Source organism: Corvus moneduloides, chromosome 23 (genome assembly GCF_009650955.1).
Source record: "Corvus moneduloides isolate bCorMon1 chromosome 23, bCorMon1.pri, whole genome shotgun sequence".
Taxonomy (NCBI): Eukaryota; Metazoa; Chordata; class Aves; order Passeriformes; family Corvidae; genus Corvus; species Corvus moneduloides.
The window spans coordinates 2,379,695-2,400,051 of NC_045498.1; the positions used below are offsets into that span (position 1 = coordinate 2,379,695).

Consider the following 20,357-nt stretch of genomic DNA (forward strand, 5'->3'; position numbering starts at 1 on the left):
TAAATGCAGCATACTGACCCATTTTGTATTTAATCCTTAATCCTCATTCCATGTCTCTTCTGTAATAAAGTAAACGTGAAAGCTGGGAAGGGAGTGTTCTCCCAATTGCACAGTGGTTTGCACTATTGCGCCATCATTCCATCTAATAATCATCAATAAACACTTTTAAAAGCCTCTGTCAGAGCTCCTTTCTCTTGCAGTTTAGACATTGGCACATGTGTGTTTGCAGTTCCCTCTCTAAGCAGAGTAGAAGACTTTATATCAGTACAGTAGTGTTTCCTGCAGCTTTAGTTCTGTGATCCTTGATTTTTCAGAATGAAACTACCTGAAAACACAAAATTCATTTCACAAGGACATACACAATACTTCTATGCAGAGTCCTGTACAATAGCTGATGCCAGGAAAATGAATCTCTTACCTCAGCAGCATTGAGTCAGCTCTTGAGTATTTACCTTTTACTAGAATGTGGAGCCATTGGTGATCTGACTTGAAAGCAAGGGAACTCAGTGTTGTTCTCCTCCTTTTTTGAAGTTTTCCTTGGAAATGGTAGAAGCTATTGATTTGTGCATGCCCACTGCCAGGCAGAATCCTTTGGGTGTCACACTGCCGTATAAGAACAAAAGCACTTAGCTCCTCACCAGGCCTAAAAGGGAGCATTATTTGTAGGCTCCATCCTTCTTCTAGCCTGTTCTAGTCCTCTGGAAACTGGAATTGAGGACACAGCTACAGGTGGCTGAGCTCAGGGTTTCTGTAACTGCTTGACTCCTCTCTCCTCTCTGCACATCATTGATCGTGGCAGTAGAACTGCTGCAGACACTATTTTTAAAGTCTTCACTAATGTTCCCAAGGTTGAAAAGTCACCGTCAGAAACTCCCGTGCCTGTTGCTGCAGTATTCTGGCACGGTGTGCCTGGCTCTCGGATGTGTGTTCTACCGCTCCGGAGTTGCTGGAAACATTCTGGGGAGCCTGGCTTGCCGTGAGAGCCCGGGCCGTGAGCGAGCGTGGCTGTGCCTGCGGCGCTCGGGGTGGGGGCTCCGAGCACAGCCCTGGGGCAGCTGCGGCCTCCGGGCTGATACCGGAGAGAGGCGGCTTTTGGCTCGTACCGGCTCAGCTGTGTCTGCTTGTACCGCAGCCGTACCCCGGCTCTGCTTGGCCAGAGGCGCTGTCCTCGCCTTATGGAGGCGGGACCGGGGCCGTTCCCGCGTGACAGGGGCGGGACCGGGGCTGTCCCCGCCTTACACGGACGGCACCGGGGCCGTTCCCCCGTTACAGAGCCGGGACCGGGGCCGTTCCCGCGTGACAGGGGCGGGACCGGGGCTGTCCCCGCCTTACACGGACGGTACCGGGGCCGTTCCCCCGTGACAGGGGCGGGACCGGGGCCGTTCCCCCGTGACACGGGCGGGACTGGGGCCGTTCCCCCGTTACAGAGCCGGGACCGGGGCCGTTCTCCGTTACAGGGGCGGGACCGGGGCCGTTCCCCCGTGACAGGGGCGGGACCGGGGCCGTTCCCCCGTGACACTGGCGGGACTGGGGCCGTTCCCGCGTTACAGAGCCGGGACCGGGGCCGTTCTCCGTTACAGGGGCGGGACTGGGGCCGTTCCCCCGTTACAGAGCCGGGACCGGGGCCGTTCTCCGTTACAGGGGCGGGACCGGGGCCGTTCCCCCGTGACACGGGCGGGACTGGGGCCGTTCCCGCGTTACAGAGCCGGAACCAGGGCCGTTCCCCCGTTACAGAGCCGGGACCGGGGCCGTTCCCGCGTTACAGGGGCGGGACCGGGGCCGTTCCCGCGTTACAGGGGCGGGACCGGGGCCGTTCTCCGTTACAGGGGTGGGATCGGGGCCGTTCTCCGTTACAGGGGCGGGACCGGGGCCGTTCTCCGTTACAGGGGCGGGGCCGGCTCGAGCCCTCGGGGGCGGGGCACCATTAGGCCCCGCCCATCACGGCGCCGCGCGGGGTGCGCCGGGATAGCCGCGCGCCGATCCCTGCCTCCCATGGTGCCCCGCGCCGGCTGAATGGGGCAGAGCCAAGATGGCGGCGAGCGCGGCCTCGGCGGGCGGTGGGTCCCTGTTCGAGTGCCCGAGCTGGTGAGCGGCGGCCGAGGGGAATGAGGGGTGCGGGGCTGCGCTCCCTGGGGCCGCAGAGTGCTGGCCGGACCGATGGGGTCCGGGCCCGGGCGCGGCCCTGCGGGTACCGCCATCGACAGCATCGGGGGTGGCCCCGGGCCCTCCCCGGTTTGCCGGGGCTTTTCCCAAGAGCTCAGACAGAATATGCGGTGTGGTAGAAATTAAATATCCTGCTCAAGGGATGTATCTGGTGGGGGAAATCTGTCAGGTTGAAAGTAGCCTGGGGGGTTTATTATCTTGAGTTAAGAACTCAGGGCTGAGTGAGGTGTCGGAGAAGAAGCATCGCGACCATGCATTTGGCTGGGTTAGACGTGGGAAAGCCCGCGGTGGAAGGGATCCCTGAAAATGTCCTGCCTCGCCCTCCTGCCGGGAGTAGAGCTTTGAATCAGGGTATCCTTGTTCGTTTGTGATGCATCAGTGAAGAGATCTTGGCTCTGCTGTCTTCTTTGGGTGCCAGAGCATTGGGATGGCTACCCAGTGCTCTAGCACTTGTATTTTAAATCGCACAGGCACACCACTGCACCTGAGAACTAGAGCAGTTTTGTGGTCCAGCTCTGCCTGTCCCTGCAGAGCCCGGGCTGTCCCTGCACACTCAGCTGTGTTATGCCTCTCAGTGCTTTGTGGTAGTGCTCAGTGCATGAGTGCGTTTTAATTTAGACCTGGTTTATAAGTGCCTGCTTTAGTTAGTACAGCCATTTAACTCTCTCATGGAAAAGAAATCGTCATTATTTTAAGGTCTTTCTTGTGCTGAATATACACAATAATAAACATCTACATGAGACAGGATGGTGTTCCATAAGATGATGACACAATTGACTAGATAAAGCCAAAAATTATTCTGGGTATTCAACTTGCAATTTAAAGTATCATCTATTTTACTTTTTTCCTAGTGTTTTTGTACAACAGTAATCACAATATGTGTTATATTCCGTGGTAAATTGGAATTACTTGTACCTTTGAAAGCTGTAGATGGAGCAGCTGGGGAAGTACAGCTTGTGAAATGCTCAGTCTCAGCGGCTTGCGTGCTATTGCAGAAGAATTCGTAAAGAAATCCCATCTGGAAGGGAGAACTCTAACACCTGTAACTGTGAGGGCCTCTTCAGGTACCTGTTTTATGTCTTTAGCTGCAGCAGGGCAGGGTCTGACAGAGAGTTTTCCTCTGTTCCTGCCCTGGTTTGGTTCTGAAGCACAATCTTGTGGTGGATGAGAAATGAGGTTGAATCTGGGAGATGATCCAAACCCAGGAGTAAGGGGAACGTGTTTGGGTGCCAGGTCCTGTTCTGTTCTCACATTTTTAAGATTTTTTTGTAATTCACTTATTGCAACCTGAATGTCCTTTTACAATAATATTCCAAAATTGTTCTCAGGTACAGCAAAGTTCCTGTCTGGACTCTCTCCTTATACATTGTAAGGAAACTTTTCATTTTCTCTTGGACTCAATTGTATGTTTGTGCATTGTAATGGTTTTAGGGACCAAGTTGGGCCATTTGTGTGTTTTTACCTGTGAAGTAAAGGAGTGCCTGATACAGTTTGATCTTGGCCAGCTGGCACGTGCAGACATGGCAGCTAATACCAGGGAAAGCTTTGTGTTTTTCCTTCATGCTCCTTTTGAAACCCAAAAGCTGTTGTTTCATAAGAATAAAAATAAAAGAGTGAACTAGCAGGGAGCCAGTCTGGAGAGCTTCCAGTCACAGTGTTTGTGTTCTGCTGAATAGTGAACCCAAAATGGGAAGTGTTGGGTGGTGCTGGCTGCTGATAACCATGGCCTCATCCTGTAGAAGTGAGGAGCGCTCCTACCAGGTAGATTTATTTATTTCTGGTTATTTTTCTGTTCTGCAAAATAAGTAGACTATATTTCACACTAAAGCTCTGGATGCCTTCTGCTGACATCTACTGAGCTGCAGATTCCAGCTCATGGTTTTAAAGTATTTGTTCCTTTCAGAGCCAACCGAAGAGTGCACAGGTATAAGGTGGAATCAGTGATGGGCCTTTCCCAGGTAGGATTCTCCAGAGTGGAGGTGGTTTGCAGTAGCAGGTGCCAATAGTGGTGTTACTCAAAGCTCTGACTTAAAAGGGTGTAAAGGGTATCCTGCAGGAAGCTTAGTCTTGCACAAGCACCAAAAAGTATCCTGTATAGGCAGCATTGTAGGGCTTCATTCCAAGAGCTTTGGGTGACCAAAAGCATGGAGTTGCAGAGAGTCTTCACAGTCAGAAGCAGATTCTTCTGTAGTGAATTATCTTCAGCCTCATCGACCTTTATTAAAATCAAAATCACAGTCTTCACCTATCTATTTGTTTTCCTGCTTCTAAGGAAAGCTGGCTGGGGCCTGTGAACACCAATCATACGAGAAATACATTTCAGATATAATCAAAAGGAGTAGCTTTTTTCCTTGCCTTTAAGTTATTGCCCATGCTTTTGAAATTTGCTTCCATCATTGTACCTGTTCTCCCATAACTTGGATAGTATTTGAGAAAAGACTTCTGCACTGAAATTCCCAGTTTTCTTCAGTTTTAAGTTGTGGCTTTGATTTAGTTTTGTGTTGTTATAGGTTACTTCTTCATAATCCATAAAATATTTATTATTTCTTTCCTTGTGTTTCCAGCAGCTAAACTTGCTTAAGACAGATGAAAAACAGTGGTTGCCATCTGAATAGTGCTTGCCGATGCCAGAATGTGTCTGTGCATGTACTGTAACTCCTCTGTACATGTTAGCGAAGATTTAGGCTGTGCATTTACAGTTGGAATAAAGATGGTGCCCATACTTCCTGTAGATTCAAATGTAGCTATACCATGAGATGAGAAAATGTCTTTAGATAACAATTACACATCTTAGTTTGATTAAGACTTTTGCAAACCTTCTGAGCTGGTTTTAGGGAGTAAAAGTGATTTTTCTGAGGTACAGAGTATCTGGTGTATAGTTTCAAAGTGACCATCAGATGTTTAATGGATACTGCCTGGCTGTACTTTTGTCCTAATGTAACTTGTGTTTGGAATTGTGACTCTTTCTTTACTCTGTCTTGACACACCAGTAGTGGGGATGTCAGGTTTGTCCTGGAATGGACATACATTAGAAACAGTTTGTTTGAAGGCAGCAATTCTTTCTCGTTAGTTTCTTTGGCCAAGAACTGGCTATTCCTGGCAATGCTTTTACACAGATTTCTGGAGAGTGTGAGCTCCAGACTTCTGCAAATTCCACCCTGTCCTTGAAGTTGGACATGAAGGTATGTACAGTAGTCGCAGAGGCCAAGATTTTTAGGAAGTGGCTAAATTTAGATTCTGAGTCCACATTTAGAAGCCCAAATAATTGACCTAATTTTAAGCTAACACAATAGAATTATGGCTGTCCTGTCTATGTCCTTAATAGCAACAACTCAAAATTTCTTGTAGTAACTTACTTCGGTCAGGCTTCTGAGTTTCAGCTGGATTTAGATATTGTAACCTTGTTGGGCATGTCAGCATTGAATCTGCCCTGTGGAAGAGATCCTGATTTGTAAAACTTCAGTTCTCTTCCTTGGCACATTCCAAAGTGTTAATGGCCTTGGCCTTCTTTTCCAAAATGGTTTTTCTTTGTTACATGGATACGGCCTGGCCTGTGGAGCATGAGGTGAAGAAAGCAAGGAAACACAATTTTCTGTTTCTAGTACAGAAGAAAGATTTCTTTGCTTGTGGGTATTTAAATGTTTTTAAAACCTGTGCCGAAACTTGGTTTTGTTCAGTGGTATCCCTTGTAAATATTTAATTGCTGATCATTGTAAGCAGTTGATGTCTTCTATAAGGCCAGCTAATCCATGCATGCAGCTGCTGTGGGAAATCTCCAGCGTCACCATGTCCAGCTGCTCAGGCATGTAGGGAAGGGACTAATTATTCAAAGCAGGGAAGCAGAGGTGCTGTGTCTGCGAAAGGCTGTCAGATGGACCATCTCTCTTCAAGACTGTTTCTCACAGGACACACAGGAGATGATCATTTTAAGACGCAGTGGAGGATTCATACAAGAGCCATGCACTTACAAAGAATTGACTTTGAAGAGTTGAATAGTCTGTGGGCCGACCCTATTAGTATTGGGTTTTTTTATTACTTACCTTGACAAAAGTGACTACAATACTTGTTAGTGACATAAGTGTGATCAGCATAGAGACCAGAGACTTATCCAATCCTTTTGGTATAATATGAAGACCAGGACAGTAAAAACAAGATAAAATGCAGAAGTGTATAGTGGAAAATGGAGACTAAGAGCAAGAACTTCTTGAAGCCAGAAAATAACCATTCAGAAGTAAAAGGAGCCAAGTTTATATTCAGAAATAAAAGAACAGATACACAAGTATATAGTCTAAGCACAGGGTGACCATCAGTCACCAGCAATACACAACTGTTCAAAAACCAATGAAAACACTACTACTGTACCTGATGGATAATAATTTGGGGCAGTCCCAAGCACATCTACAGGCTGGGTGGAGAATGGATGGAGAGCAGCCCTTAGGAGGACTTGGGCGTGTTGCTTGATGAGAAGCTCAACATGCCCCACCCATGTGTGCTGGCGCCCAGAACCACCCCACCGTGTCCTGGGCACATCCCCCAGCGTGGGCAGCAGGGGAAGGGAGATTCTGCCCCTCCGCCCTGCTCAGGTGAGACCCCACCTGCAGAGCTGCCTCCAGCACTGGCATCCCAGCACAGGACATGGAGCTGTAGGAGCAAGTCCAGAGGAGCCCATGGAGATGCTGCAAGGGCTGGAACCCCGCTGCTCTGGAGCCAGGCTGGGAGAGCTGGTAGTGTTCACTTGAAGAGAAGGCTGCAGGGAGACCTCAGAGCCCCTTCCAGTGCCTAAGGGGGGACTTTGGACAAGGGGTGGAGGGACAGGACAAGGGGGGAATGTCTTCCCACTGCTAGAGGGCAGGGTTAGATAGGATTTTGGTAAGGAATTCTTCCCCGTGAGAGTGGTGAGGCCCTGGCACAGGCTACCTAGAGAAGCTGTAGCTGCCCCATCCCTGGAAATGTCCAAGGCCAGGTTGGATGGGGCTTGGAGCAACCTGTGCTAGTCCCTCCCCATGGCAGGGGGTGGGACTGGGTGATCTTTAAGGTCCCTTTCAACCCAAACCATTCTGGGATTCTGCGTGTGAGCTAGAGAAGTGTCAGTGCTGTTGTAAAAGATGCTCATGAAAATGCGTAGTCTTGTGTTACATGTACTTAATGAAGCTTACCTTTACTTTAAAAAGGGAATATTTTTTATAACTGAAGGGAAAGAATAAGAAGAATTATGTGATAAAAAAATTATGTGGAAATCCAGCTGTCAGAATACAAATGTCTTCCTGGTAGGCATAAACGCTACAGTCCTGTCTCCCTCTGATTTCTGCAAGTGAGTTACACTTCCAGTATATCTGCTCTCGCTCTGGAAATGTAGGAATAATCTTATGAAACAATTGTTCCATTGTTGCTCACTACTTAATACTAATTTTCCTATTTAATTCAGTGTAATTTGAATTAATTTTTGATGTCATAAAACCTGAAGTTGTCTCTAATAGAATATTTATGGCCTTGCTCTCAATTAAATTTTTTATACAATTTCCAAATTTCACTGTATTCCATGAAGACTTTGTTCCTGAGTAAGTAACCAAGGGAACCAAAGCAAGCTAGTAAAACCTAGTTCTGTGTGGAACTGCACTGTAACAAGAAAAGGTGCATACTGCCAAAGTGAAATTGGGCAAATGCTTTAATCCAAGTGGAATGCTTTGTTCAATCGAAGCAGGCACGTTTCTAATCAGAAATCTTCCTGAAAACACAGTGCAATTTATTTTTGTTTGTTTGTTTGTTTTAAATTCAGGGAAGGTCTGTAATCATCCAGTCTGAACCATAGGCTTTTTAAGCTGTGTTTCTTACAACTGGAAGTTTAGCAAGAATGATGCTTCTAAGAAGCAGAGGCAATTGTCACCTAATCCAATTCCAGTGCTGGCTTGGGCTCAGTTCCTGTGGTGTGTGTTGTGCTTTGAGAAGGGCACATCACTCATTTCCATTAGTGGTGCACACGATAAGCAACAGCTTTGTGATCAACAAATATCTTGGTAAGAGGAGAATTTTATTTATTCTGATTTCTTTTTATAGAAAAGAGCATAAAACTGGCTGAAATCTTTGAAAACAACAGCTTAGAGGGTTTCCTGTCACAGTGTGGTAGTGACCAGTAACTTAGCATGTCTGAAGTATTCCGTCCTCTTGTGTGCACTCTGGGCTTTGGCCATCAGGCACAAAGGGATTTGAGGACCTGAAGGCTCTGTCTGAGTGATCATGTTTAACATTAAAACCAGACCTAATCTCCACAAATTTTGTAAGTTTCCTTTGTTAAATTAAAATTTTATCCCATCACGCTGAGTGACAGCGCAAATGATGTAAGTATTGGAAAAGACACTCAGATCCAGAGCTGGTTTTTGATCCAGGGCTCCTTGCTTCTTGTGTTTCACATGACAGTGTATACTCTAGTTTTGCCCTGCTCATTGAGGGGACAAAGAGAATGGATACTTATCATGTTTTTTCCAAGCTTTTGAAGGTATGTTCTCCATTATTTTTTTCTCTCTTACCATCCATGAAGCCATCCATCCTGGTTATCACCCTAGCATCTCCTTCTTCACAAGAGAACAAGAGCTAATACAGCATTCATGATGTTAAATCGTTACGCATTTATAGTTTCTTCCTTCTGATACCATTGCTGTGTCAGCTGTTGAGGAGTGTTCCTCTGATTCCTTCTGAACATGGTCACACGGCTCTGGATCTTTCCTGAGTGGCAGTAAGGAGCCTGGAACTTCTGTTGTGTTTGTGTGGTTCAGGTGGTGTATTCTAGCATGGATTCAGCAGTGCCAAATCCCAACTACTTGAGGATGTTATCTCAAGCAGTAGTTCAGTATCATGAGATTCATTTGTAGCATTTGAATCTGACTTGAGTTTCCCGCATAACTGTTGTCATCAGTGATTTTCCTCATTTGTTTGTTAGCTCTTTCCTTTCAGACTGCATATAAAGAAACCAGAGCCCTCACAGAGCCCTCCTTTTTCCTGACTCTAAGTAATTTGCATTCGCCTGCTGGTCTAGTCTTTCCTTTCCCCATCACACCTTAATTTCCACTGGACCATTTCATAATTTGGTCAAAAGCTTTTTTTAAAAACAACAGTGTAGAAACCTTGTTTACATCCTCCTGTTTGTCTTCAGTAATTCTGGTAGATTCATAGTGATGCCTTTTCTTGGTCCTAAAATCAAGAGTCAAACATGGTTAGAAGGGAAAAAGGGATTTTACCTTGGTATTTATTTTAAGGATCTTTAGGTGCACACGTCCAGGTCGAATGCACCAAAATGCACACCACAATGCACCCCCAAAAGATCTGGTATATCATTATAGGTCTTACTAATTAGCATATCTATCAAAAATTCCCCAATGAGAAGCTTGAATGAGCCCCCCTCCCCAAGGAGCCTTCCCCTGGATGGTTCTATCTGAGCTTACAGAATGTGTTCTGGAGAGGACCTTGGGCTCTGGGGCACACTGATCCCCGGCTACGAAGCTTCTAAAATGTTGAGTCTCTCAGCTTGGCAAACAAGTCCAAGAATGGAGGCAAAAAGCACTAAGAATACAGAAGTTGTAACAAGGTATAACAGGGGTGTAAAAGAAAAGGCAAAAAAATGATCATGGCATCAGTAGAATCCCAGAATGGTTTGGGTTGGAAGGGACCCTAAAGTTCATCTTACTCCACCCCCTGCCATGGGCAGGGACACCGTCCACTATCCCAGCTTGCTCCAAGCCCCGTCTAACCTGGCCTTGGACGCTTCCAGGGATCCAGGGGCAGCCACAGCTGCTCTGGGCAACCTGTGCCAGGGGCCCCACCACCCTCACAGGGAACAGTTTTCTCCTTATACCTAGTCTAACCCTGCCCTCCTTCAGCCTAAGGCCATTCAAAACCCGTGTGAATGCCTTTTCTCAAGTATTATTTTTAAGTATTATGTTAATCAGAGATACAGGAAGCTGTACTAGAGATACTTAGCCCAGCCTGCTCTTCAGTCTGGAAAGGAACAGCTGAGAGAGGTGTTGGGTGTCTTGAATAGTGAGCTGAGGTTCTGCAGGAAATGCGTTTCCTGTCCTTTTGAGGAGAAGGACAAGAGTTTGCAAAATGAAATTAATAGCAAGCAGATCTGTGGCCAAATAGTGGAGAAGGTGCTTCAGCTATCGCTAGATGATCTATGAAATTATTTGCGTAAAATTCTGTGAATGCATCGTTTACGTGGGTTCTAAAAGCAGTTCAGTTACGTGGCTGTTTAAGTGGTTGGCAAGCATGGCTCAGGAAGTCTTTGAGTTGGTAACTGATGGAAACTGGGAGAGTTTCCCTGTGTGAGGCACCTGATACTGGTTACTGAAGGCAGTTTTTATTTTGCAGAAGGTTCCTTGGCCTGAGTTTGTCACTTTCATCTGCTTGATACAATTCCACAAGAATGTGAAAGATAAGTAAAGTTCTTGACACCCCACAGCAGCAGCACTGCCCTCCTGATTGAATAGTGCTTTCCTTTTCTAGGAGAAATGGTGTTGAGAAACATGAATACAGGATTATGGGCCACTGTGTAAATAGTTTGCCGCTTGTATGCAGGTTTTGAAGAGTATAATTTTAATCAAAGTTCATCTTGCAATAAGAAAACAAAAACAAAATGCACACACAAAAAAAAACCAACAAAAACAAACACCAATAAACCACGAAAAAACAACACCAAAACCTCAACACCCCATTAAAAATATTTAGAGTATGAAAACAGCCCATTTTGTAACTCCCCATCCCTTGTACAGATGGGGAACAACAGTTCTGGAGTAGATGCCAGTCTCAATTCCCTAGTCATTTCTCCTCATGCATGAATATGCCCGCTTTCTCTTGCAAAAAGTCAACTTACTTGGCTAATAAACATCCGTTTTACCCAAATACCATGTCAACTCCTTTCCCAGGGCATTTAGCTCTTCTTAAGTAGAACAGAGGCTCATTCAGTGCTTGGTTGTATTCTGTCAAACAAGACGTTCTTCCAGCACGGTCATTGTCATCTTGGGATTTTTACCAGGACTGAAAGGAACAGATTATGTCTTTTCCAAAGAAAGGTCCATCTTTAATCCAATAAAAAATGTTTCTCTGGCTTTTGAAGAACCATCATCCCCACGTATCATCAGTTTCCCAAAGGATAAGAAGTGCTGAGTGTTGATGTGCAGACAAGATAGATCCCTGTTCTGGGCTGGCTGTTAATCATTTCCTGTCTCTGCTGGTTCTGCTCAGCGATGCAACCCCTACAGTGTCCTGAGGAGGGAGCATGGTGAGGCAGGTGCTGATCTCTTTTCCCGGGTATCCAGTGATAGCATGTGTGTGAGGTCACATCTGCAGTGCTGTGCCCAGCTCTGGGCTCCTCAGTACGGCAGAGACAAGGACTCCTGGAGCAGGGCCAGCAGAGGCTGCAGAGATGAGGAAGGGCCTGGAGCATCTCCCTGCCAGGGAAAGGCTGAGAGAGCTGGGGTTGTTCAGCCTTGAGAGGAGACACAGCTGAGAGGGGTCCTCAGCCCTGTGTGTCCCTGTCTGCAGGGAGGGCTCCAAGCAGGGCTCAGGCTCTGCTCCATGGGGCCCAGCAATGGCACAAGAGGAACAGGCAGGAACTGATCCCAAGAAGTTCCACCTGGACATGAGGGAGAACCAAGCCCTGGTGCAGTGACCGAGCCCTGGAACAGGCTGCCCAGAGAGGGTGTGGAGTCTCCCTCACTGGAGATATTCCAGAGCCATCTGGACACAATCCTGTGGTTGTGCAGGGAGGTGGGACCAGATGATCCACTGTGATCCCTTCCAACCTGAATCAGTCTGTGATTCTGTGACAGCTGCATCAGGGGAGGTCCAGACTGGACATTAGGAGACATCTCTTTACTTGAGAGGGTGGTCAGACACTGAACACATTTCTGAGAGAGCTGGTGGGTGCCCCAGGCCTGTCAGGGTTTAGGAGCATTTGGACAATGCCTTTAATAACATGCTTTTGGTCAGCCCTGGACAGGCCATTGGATTGGCTGATCGTTGTAGGTCCATTCCACATGAAATATTCCACCATTTTCTAGGTCAGAACTTGACTTTGCTGTATGTTGTTTCCAGATCACTCCTGAAATACACTTCAAAATTAGCAGCATCAGTTGATATCTGCGTTTCTGTTGGACAGTGGTTTAAGCAATAGGTTGCTGAACTGTTAAGTGTAGAAAACTGGTATTTGAGTTCTGTTAGAGTGCCTGGCTGAAGGTGCCTAGGGTTTGCAGTTTGTCACTCCTTTTATCAGTTCTTTACTTTCTGACACTTCTTTGAGTTCCTTGAACTCACTGTTAGAGAAGAAAAGCTCTAGTGTGGTATATCCTCTCATCTTTTCTCTGATCCAAAGAATTCCTTTAATGATACTGGTAACGCTCATGTTCTTCTTGCCAGTCAGCTCTGTTAATTCTCTGGAAGATTTCACATCTCCCTGGAAGCTTTGGCAATTCAGGAGACAGTCAGAACATCCTGTGTCTCAGTCAAACTCACCCAACTAGTGACCATCACAATCAGTGCATTCGCAGGTGTTATTTTCAGGTCACTTGCAGGATGCTGCCCTGGGGAGGCACTGGGGACTGTGATGCACCATCTGGAAGGTACGGAAGAGCTGCTTGTTTCTCATTTTCAAACACAAGCACTTGTGCTGGAGCCAAGTTGTGATTGGAGAGCATTGCCCTTGGGGCAGTGCTAAGGGCTATTTCTTGTATGTTCTGTAGAGAGGACAATCTGCTGACCTCAAGTTAATTCTTCATCCCTCAGAACAGTGTAGGAAAATTAGTTCAGTGGAGATTTTAGTACATTAGTTAGTGGAAAAGGACTTTTTTCTTTTAACACTGGACATAAGAGGGGAGAAAACTGCTCTGCTGTAACAGCATAGGGCCAGCTTTCTAACAAACTTTCTTCTAGGAGATTTTTGCTAAAGATTTCCTTTCATGTTTTACTCCTTGATCCATGAGGTGAGAGGTCTGATGGGGCAGAGCATGTGAAGGGTGACTGGTACTTCCAAATCCAGGCATTACTTCTGATATTTGGTGACTCTGGAGCTAATTAGTTTTGAATATAAAACTGGAAAATCTTTCTACTTTTTTCACTAAAAGGCTTTTCAGGTTTCTAACTTGGGCAGCCTGAACTGTCATACTGACTTTAAATATTCCAAAGGAGTTTTCTGTCAGAAATTACTTCTGTGAACTTGTTTTCATGGTATCATAATCAGTATTTACAGCCTTCCTGTGCTCAGTGTTTTGCAAGGATAGGTAGATGGGGGAAATACTGCCTACAAAGGACTCTCAGTTCAAAAGAAGACAGAGTATCGGTAGATTTTTCAAGCACTTTAATTCGTAACTGAAGGCACTACCTTGTAATACTTCTGGGCTTGGTTTATCTGTTCAAAATAAAGTTGAGGGTAAAGGCAGAGTAAAAATAAGAGCAAGGGTGAAACTAGAAGTAGAGGGAGCAATGAAAAAGCAGAGCTGGTATATGGCAAAATATGATCATCAGACAGGATTCAACTGTACTAGAGATCATGGAGGCTCTCCTGTGACCTAACAGGTACAGGGAGGAAGTTGCTAAAATGTGTTAGGACAGGCTGACCATTGAGTATCCAGGAAGAGATCATTGAAAGGAAAAGCAGAGGCCAGACTGAGTAAGAAGCAGACTTGGAAAATGAATTTGTTGAAAGGTTTACCTATTTGGAAAGAAAAAAAAAATTGGGGAAGTAGTTGTTTGATCAGAGTAAGGCTGGTGTGTGAAAATTACCAAAAGTTGTGTTGCAGAGTAACCAGAACTTGGCAATTTCAGAGGAAGGGGGGAAAACAAGTTTTCCAGTGCTCAGAGGCAGAAAGAGGGAATACTGAGAAGTGGACAGGAATCCATGAAAGAAACCTGTTGTTCAGTGAACGCTGAGCACTGAGATCTGTGCAGGGAGCACAGCAGGAGAGCAGTGCTTAGGTGTAGCCTGGCTGTAAGTTGCTCAAGCAGTACCTAAGAGGAGGCGCTTCCCTGGCTGTGCTGGAGGGACTTCAACTCATCACACAGACTTGATCTCACCTTTGAGCCCATTTCTGCTTGGTGGTCTGTCCCCCACATCACCGTAATCCCAGTTTAGTGGTCAAGTCACCCCTTCAGCGGATTGTGCTGGAGCTTAGCATCCTCTGCTTTTGCTGCTGCTATTTGTTCATCCAAAACAATAAGAGTCAATATTAACCATAGACTTGTTAGGGTGGTATATCCACAGTCTTTGAGAAGGGCCCGACAAGAAAACTTGTGAAAGTCCCAAGTGGTCAATTCAGAACGGGACAGAGAGATCTGGGCAGGCTGGTGTAATGGATTGAAAACAAGAAAGGAAAATGCTTGGGAAAGAAATGAAGCAGAAATAACAGGAGACTGTATTCTTCTATGAAATTATTGAGGGGAGCTGACCTTGCAACACAGAAGAAACCAACAAATGTAAGGCATACCCCAGAAATGTGAACGCCTATATTTAACCCCTTCAAACAACTTCAGCTACCAGTGACCTTTCTTTCTTCTCCAGCCACCCTGAGAACATCAGTCCCCATTGTCACTGTTCTCTGGGCTTGCTTCGTGCACTGAGCAGAATGGGAACATGATCTCTGCGGAGTTCCTCAGCTGGGCAGCAGTGCAGCCGAGAACTAGGTCACTGCTGCTTGCCTGGAAAGCTGGTCCAGCCTTAGAGACAAGCAGCAGAGATGTTATCTGTGAGGAAGTACTAGAGATGCAGATTCTGAGGTACCTAAGCACAAAAAGATCCTTTGCTGCCAAGAGCCCAAGGATCCTGTGTGGTGTAGGGCAAGGTATTGGTACCACAGCAGAGTCCTGGGTTTGAGCACTGTAAATGCCCAGTATGTTTCTGCTAGACCTCATGGGTTCACCCGTGTGCTGGCCTTGCCTTGCTGTGATCTGCTGAGTCCCTCGGACCTCTGAGCTCCCTTTGCACAGGTGGGAATAACACTGCTGGCAGGTGAATCTGCTCCACAGGAGGTGAGCAGGAGCAGTAGGGCTAGGGGAGCTGGTCTGCTGTTTGTGTGGAATGTGATGGGGGAGGACCATGCTGCCAAAGGGCAGGGGTCCCTGTAGGACTGTAGTCTCTTCTGTGTCACCTGTGTTGGCAGGGAAGTGTGATCATAGGTGAGTGTGGAGGAGCACTGGCTATTGGCCAGCACTTTTATAATATTACAGGTGTGCGCAGAGGCCCTTTGAGGTTTTTGCCATTACCAGCCTAGAGGGGAAAGGTGGTAGAAGTTTCTGTTCCTCTCAGCAGCCAAGGGTAGAGATGTGCTATTTTGAGGGTGACATGAGAAAACAGAGTCCTTGAGCAAACAGTCCCGGCCTATCCCCATCTCTAGTTGTTGGTCTCTTGCTGCCTCATATCATGTGCTCTCAGGAGTTGCTCTGTTTCTTGTGTAATCAGATGGTTTTCACCTGGAGAGGTAATGTTTGACATGCTTCATGTCCTGTTACCTTCAATCTTTAAAACCATTGCATTAAAAAATTAATTGTTGATTAAAATCAACCATTAAAAAATCTTGGTTTATGTGTTGTCAGAAGAAATCTGCAGGGAGGAAAAGAAAATTAGGGATTTTCATATTTTCCCCAAAATACATCTGCTAACATTTGTGTAGGTTTGGTCTGTAGCTCAAGCAGCAATAATACTAATAAAATTTTTATTAAATATTTTGATACTATATTTTTCCTTTCTTTATTTTCCAGGGCAGGGAAACCACCACCTGGCTTACACCTGGATGTAGTCAAAGGAGACAAACTCATTGAGGTATGGAAGTAGGGTTTGATGGATTTGGTGTATCATGTACATAGGCATCAGCAGTAGAACATTCCCCATCATTTTCCACACTTACTCATAAGTATTTCCTTTCTCTCATGTATTCATTGTCTTCAAATCAGTTTGTTTTGCTCTGAAACAATTAATGAAATGACTTTTCCCTTGCCTGTCCTTTAAGGCAGCCTCATGCTATGCAGGGCTTCCATCAGTTACACCTCTTCCCTTTGTACGGCCTGTTTTAGAAACCCGTCTGGTCAGTTTATTTTTTATTTTGCATTACAGTCAGCTTAAACAGGCATCCTGTATCTTGCAAGAGTGCTGCTCTGTCCTACAGTATGAAATACAGTTTGATTTTTCCTCCCACATTCAGGATCTGCAAACAGTGTTGTGATCAGCACAGATACAGCGAGTTATTTTTATTACAGCACCACCTCATTCTCTATTTCGTATTTTTTCTTACATTACACTGAAAGTAATAAATAAAGAAAAGTCTCCTTTACCATGGTTGACAGAGAGAACCCAAAACAGTGAATATATTTCATCTGTGGAGAGACTCCTAACGTGAAGCTGACTGAAAAAGAAATGTTTCTGGGCAGCAAAGCTTTGTAATGAAACAGAATTTAGAAGAAACATAGAGATTTTAGTTATAGGCTAGCTGTGTTGAAATTTGTTAGAATAAGAGTGAGTTCGGGCCCAGCTAGAGTTAATTAAAATAGTTAGTTAAGAAGAGCTGGACCTGAAACGAGTTTTAAGATGTGAGTAACTGATTACTGAATAATTGATCATCTGTCACTTCTATGTTTGTTTAGCTGTGCTTAGAATGAGGAACAGAAACATTTGATAAGTTGGTCTAAGGAACAAGGACAATTACGAATTTTGTCCCTCTGTGAGAACCAATCCAAAAGTCATGCAAGAGGAAATTGGAAGGTCACCAAAGTGATTAGTATTGTCAAAACTCAGAGGGGCAAAAAGGTCAAAATGAGGAAGACAAGTTTTACTTTATCCATTTGGAACTGCTCCCCAAATAAAAGACCACCGACTCCATTCAGAGCACACACTATGGATGCTTAATGACATTTAAGCTAATTTCCATACAAAGCGGAGAATGGGAGATGTTAATGTTATAAATATGCATTTGTATTTTGGATATTCATAATTTCTGTAGATAAATAAGCTCTGTGTTTGCTGTATCTTTGCACTGTGTATCAGGGAGCTATCCCACGCAGCTGTCGGGCGCTGGAATGAACATACACTTTCTAACTCTAAGCTGTTGGAGAGTCTTTGTCCATCTCATTTGGGTATCGATACTAGATCCCTACCCATCATTTGATAAATCAGTAAAGCTGAGCCAACTTTTCGGAACAAAAATTTGGAAAATGAAGAAATCAGTGTTATATCAAGATCTAGACAGCTTAAGATCTTGGCTGGTATTTAGTGTATGCTACCACATGGAACAGTATTAAGTGTTCCTTTTGGCGTCTAGCAGGAGAGATTCACTGTTTGGAATTTGGTTAAGTTACCAGTGTATTTGCAGTGGATAGGAAAGCAGATAGAGATGTCACAAATAGGTGCCTCACAAATAAACTTGTGTTTTTTCAGGCCAGAAATGAGGTTTTTCTTTATAAACACGGCTTTTCTTTACAGTCCATTGCTTTTTTGACAGAGTGCTCTTACTCTGGATTTAAAGGCAGAAAACTGACAAAGCCAGTCTTGACCCAAGAGATCTGTGGTCAGCCTTGACTGGAAAGGAGTTAGATAATGCACACAGGTACACAGGTAGTGTACACGTTCACTGCATCTTCAGAGCAGCTCTTTGGCTCATACCAGGCATGGCTGAGTTGGTTCATACCAGCACTCAGGACACTCTCAGCAGCACTTCCCATCACTTCTCAAACTCCTTGCACTGTGTTTGTCTTCAATAAGGGCCGTGTTCTGCCTCCCCTGCCACTGTTACACATTCAGAATCATGTTCTGAGCTCAGAGAGCTGCAGTAGGATTGTTCCTGAGTTCAGTCGTCTCAATGCCATCCTGGCAGCAGCACCTGGGGTAGGGCCTGCTCTTGGCACTGAGTTTTCCAGTATCTCTTTCAGGCCATGAATGAGATTTAAGGAGCAAAGCTACACAGCAGTGACTTTGTGGTTTTTGGTATGTGGTAGGTGACCAAGCATAGTGCAGCCTTCCCATGTGAGGGATTGATTCTGTGGAGTTTTTCATGTCATGTTTCTTTTGGATTTTTGAGTGTGGACAGAGCTTTAGAATAAAGAGTTCACACGAATGACTGAATGGCTCCTCAGGTGCCAGGTGAATGTCCATCATGGGAGTCCTGGTCAGGACTGGAAAAAAAAGAAAAATGCCACATGGAAGCTGACGATGCACCACAGGTTTTAGCAATGGATGAGAAAATGTGTTTATAAATTGAGAGCCAGGACCATTGTCCTGGTGCTGTCAGGCTCTGAGGCTGTGCTGCCCACAGCTGACAGGCCCAAGCTGGCTCTGTGAGCCTGGTGTCTGTCTGTTTTGGAAAGGTGGGTGGTACAAGCATCCCAATTCCCTTTTCCTACCATCAGCTCTTGATAACCTGAAGAGCTGCTCTTCGCTGCCACACAGAGCACTGAGCGCTGTTAGCAGCCACTGCCACTCTGCTGTCTGGGTACTCGGAGGTTCAGTGGAGGATGGGATCGCACAGAGGTTGGGGAGTGCCTGTGGAGCTGTGTTTTACCTGCTGCTGTTGGCTGTCAGCGTTGCTGAGCTTGGTGAGGCACAGCTCGCCTGCCCTCAGCGTGCCAGGCTGGCTCAGCGCAGGACCTGTGTGTGCCACAGAGGCCTGGTTGGCTGCCACTCTTGGGGCTGTGAGGCACCGTGGGAAGAGCTGGCTCTGTGGGCAGCTCTGGCAGGCTGTTCCATGGAGCACACACGCCTGCCTGCATAGCTGCATTGTGGCCTTGCACTGTGTACATGTGATGGCTTTAATCCTCTAGTCTGTGGTGGTTACCTGAAACAAGTTCCTGTGTGTATGCGTGGCAAGTGTGCAGCAATGAACAGAACTTGGATGTGATCCTTGTGTTTCCCTGTTTAATACAGGTGGCAGAGAGTTTTTCATTTCTGTCTTTTCTGGTAGCCAGCAGAAACCAAGGAAGACCATTGTTAAATCCTGTGGGTTACTGAGCACTTGATACTAACCGAGCCATCAGTGTCCCAGCCTCGTGCAGAGGCCTGAGGGTCACCCTGTGATCGCTGGGTCTGCAAAGTGCAACAGCAAAACAAGCCATGCAGTGTTTAAGCTCAGTGTGTGAAGGAAGACACTGGGTTATAGCTCAGAGGCACAGAACATTTTGGAAACATTATCTTGAATTAAAGGCAATAAAATTATTTTCTCTGTTGATGATTTGTTGCAATATTTCCATGAATTTGTGTCTTTGCGAAATCTCTTGGAAGTGCTGGCCAGTCAGGGCAGTATTGTTTATGTGTAACAGGTGCAAATCAAAACTTAAAGGATGCTTTTGGTTTCAGTTGTGGGCAATTATGAGAAATAGTTTGATCAATTTTTATGGTAATTGAAATTGTGAGATAACTGCTTGCAGAGCTGAGCACTGTGGAGAAATAAATCAGCTTCCACGTGTTATCAGAGCTGTGTTTATATAGGACTTACTTTCAAATTTGCAATTAAAGGAAAAGTTAATACTCATCTTTTTTACAGTGTGGAATCATAGAATTCACTAGTGCAAAGGTGTTGAGCGTGAGAAGAGTCAGAGTGCTAAACTGAATGAGTAAGGAACTCCAGATTATGGGATATAAATCCAATGCTGGGAAATTAAATCCCCAGAAAACCTAACCAGGGCTCCTCAAAAGATGTGATGTAACAAACAGTTACGGTGTTCATGGATCAACAGCTGGATGAAACAACTCTAATCTTAAGGGAAAATACCAGTAAGACACATGGATTGATGGTTAAGAAATGCAAGGAAAAGCCTCACAAAGGCACACTGATGTCTAGAGCATACAGGGAGGAAGTGGAGGGGTCTGTTTACAGGTGGAATAAAAAATGAAATAAAATTAAAACAGAAAGGATTGAGGAGACTACATACTAGTTTAAGATCTTCATCTGTGGCTTATACTTTCTGGTTAACTCTGAGGGGTCTTGTGAAAACCAGCATTTGTGAAGAGACAGAAAGTGATAAAGTGGGCAGGTGAGAGCAGAACCCAATGAACTCAATATAGTGATTTCTCATGGTTTAAATCTGAATGTACTGAGGCTTTGAGATGCATTGCTCTGCACCAGACCAACCGATTCAGGGGAGACACCTGCATGTTTTACATCTCCCAGCTGGAAGAAAATCACTTGCATTTTGCATTTGCACTTCATTTGTCAATAGAACGTGTACTT

The 20,357-nt window shown here is 45.5% G+C and overlaps 1 protein-coding gene, 1 long non-coding RNA gene and 1 other non-coding gene across 3 annotated transcripts in view; all 3 read left to right on the forward strand.

Moving 5' to 3' along the window:
• The window catches only part of PPP1R8 (protein phosphatase 1 regulatory subunit 8), a 43,976-nt gene that overhangs the window by 13,810 nt on the left and 9,809 nt on the right, over positions 1-20,357 (forward strand). The window contains exon 9 of the mRNA XM_032132041.1: positions 15,904-15,964. Coding sequence (XP_031987932.1) covers positions 15,904-15,964 — 61 coding nt within the window. The remainder of the gene's footprint in view (positions 1-15,903; positions 15,965-20,357) is intronic.
• Positions 2,002-6,770, forward strand: LOC116454903. Its single transcript, XR_004244235.1, has 3 exons — positions 2,002-2,085; positions 3,088-3,227; positions 3,492-6,770. It is a non-coding gene; the product is annotated as an uncharacterized LOC116454903 (long non-coding RNA).
• On the forward strand, positions 19,137-19,301 carry LOC116455195. The gene has a single exon (XR_004244332.1).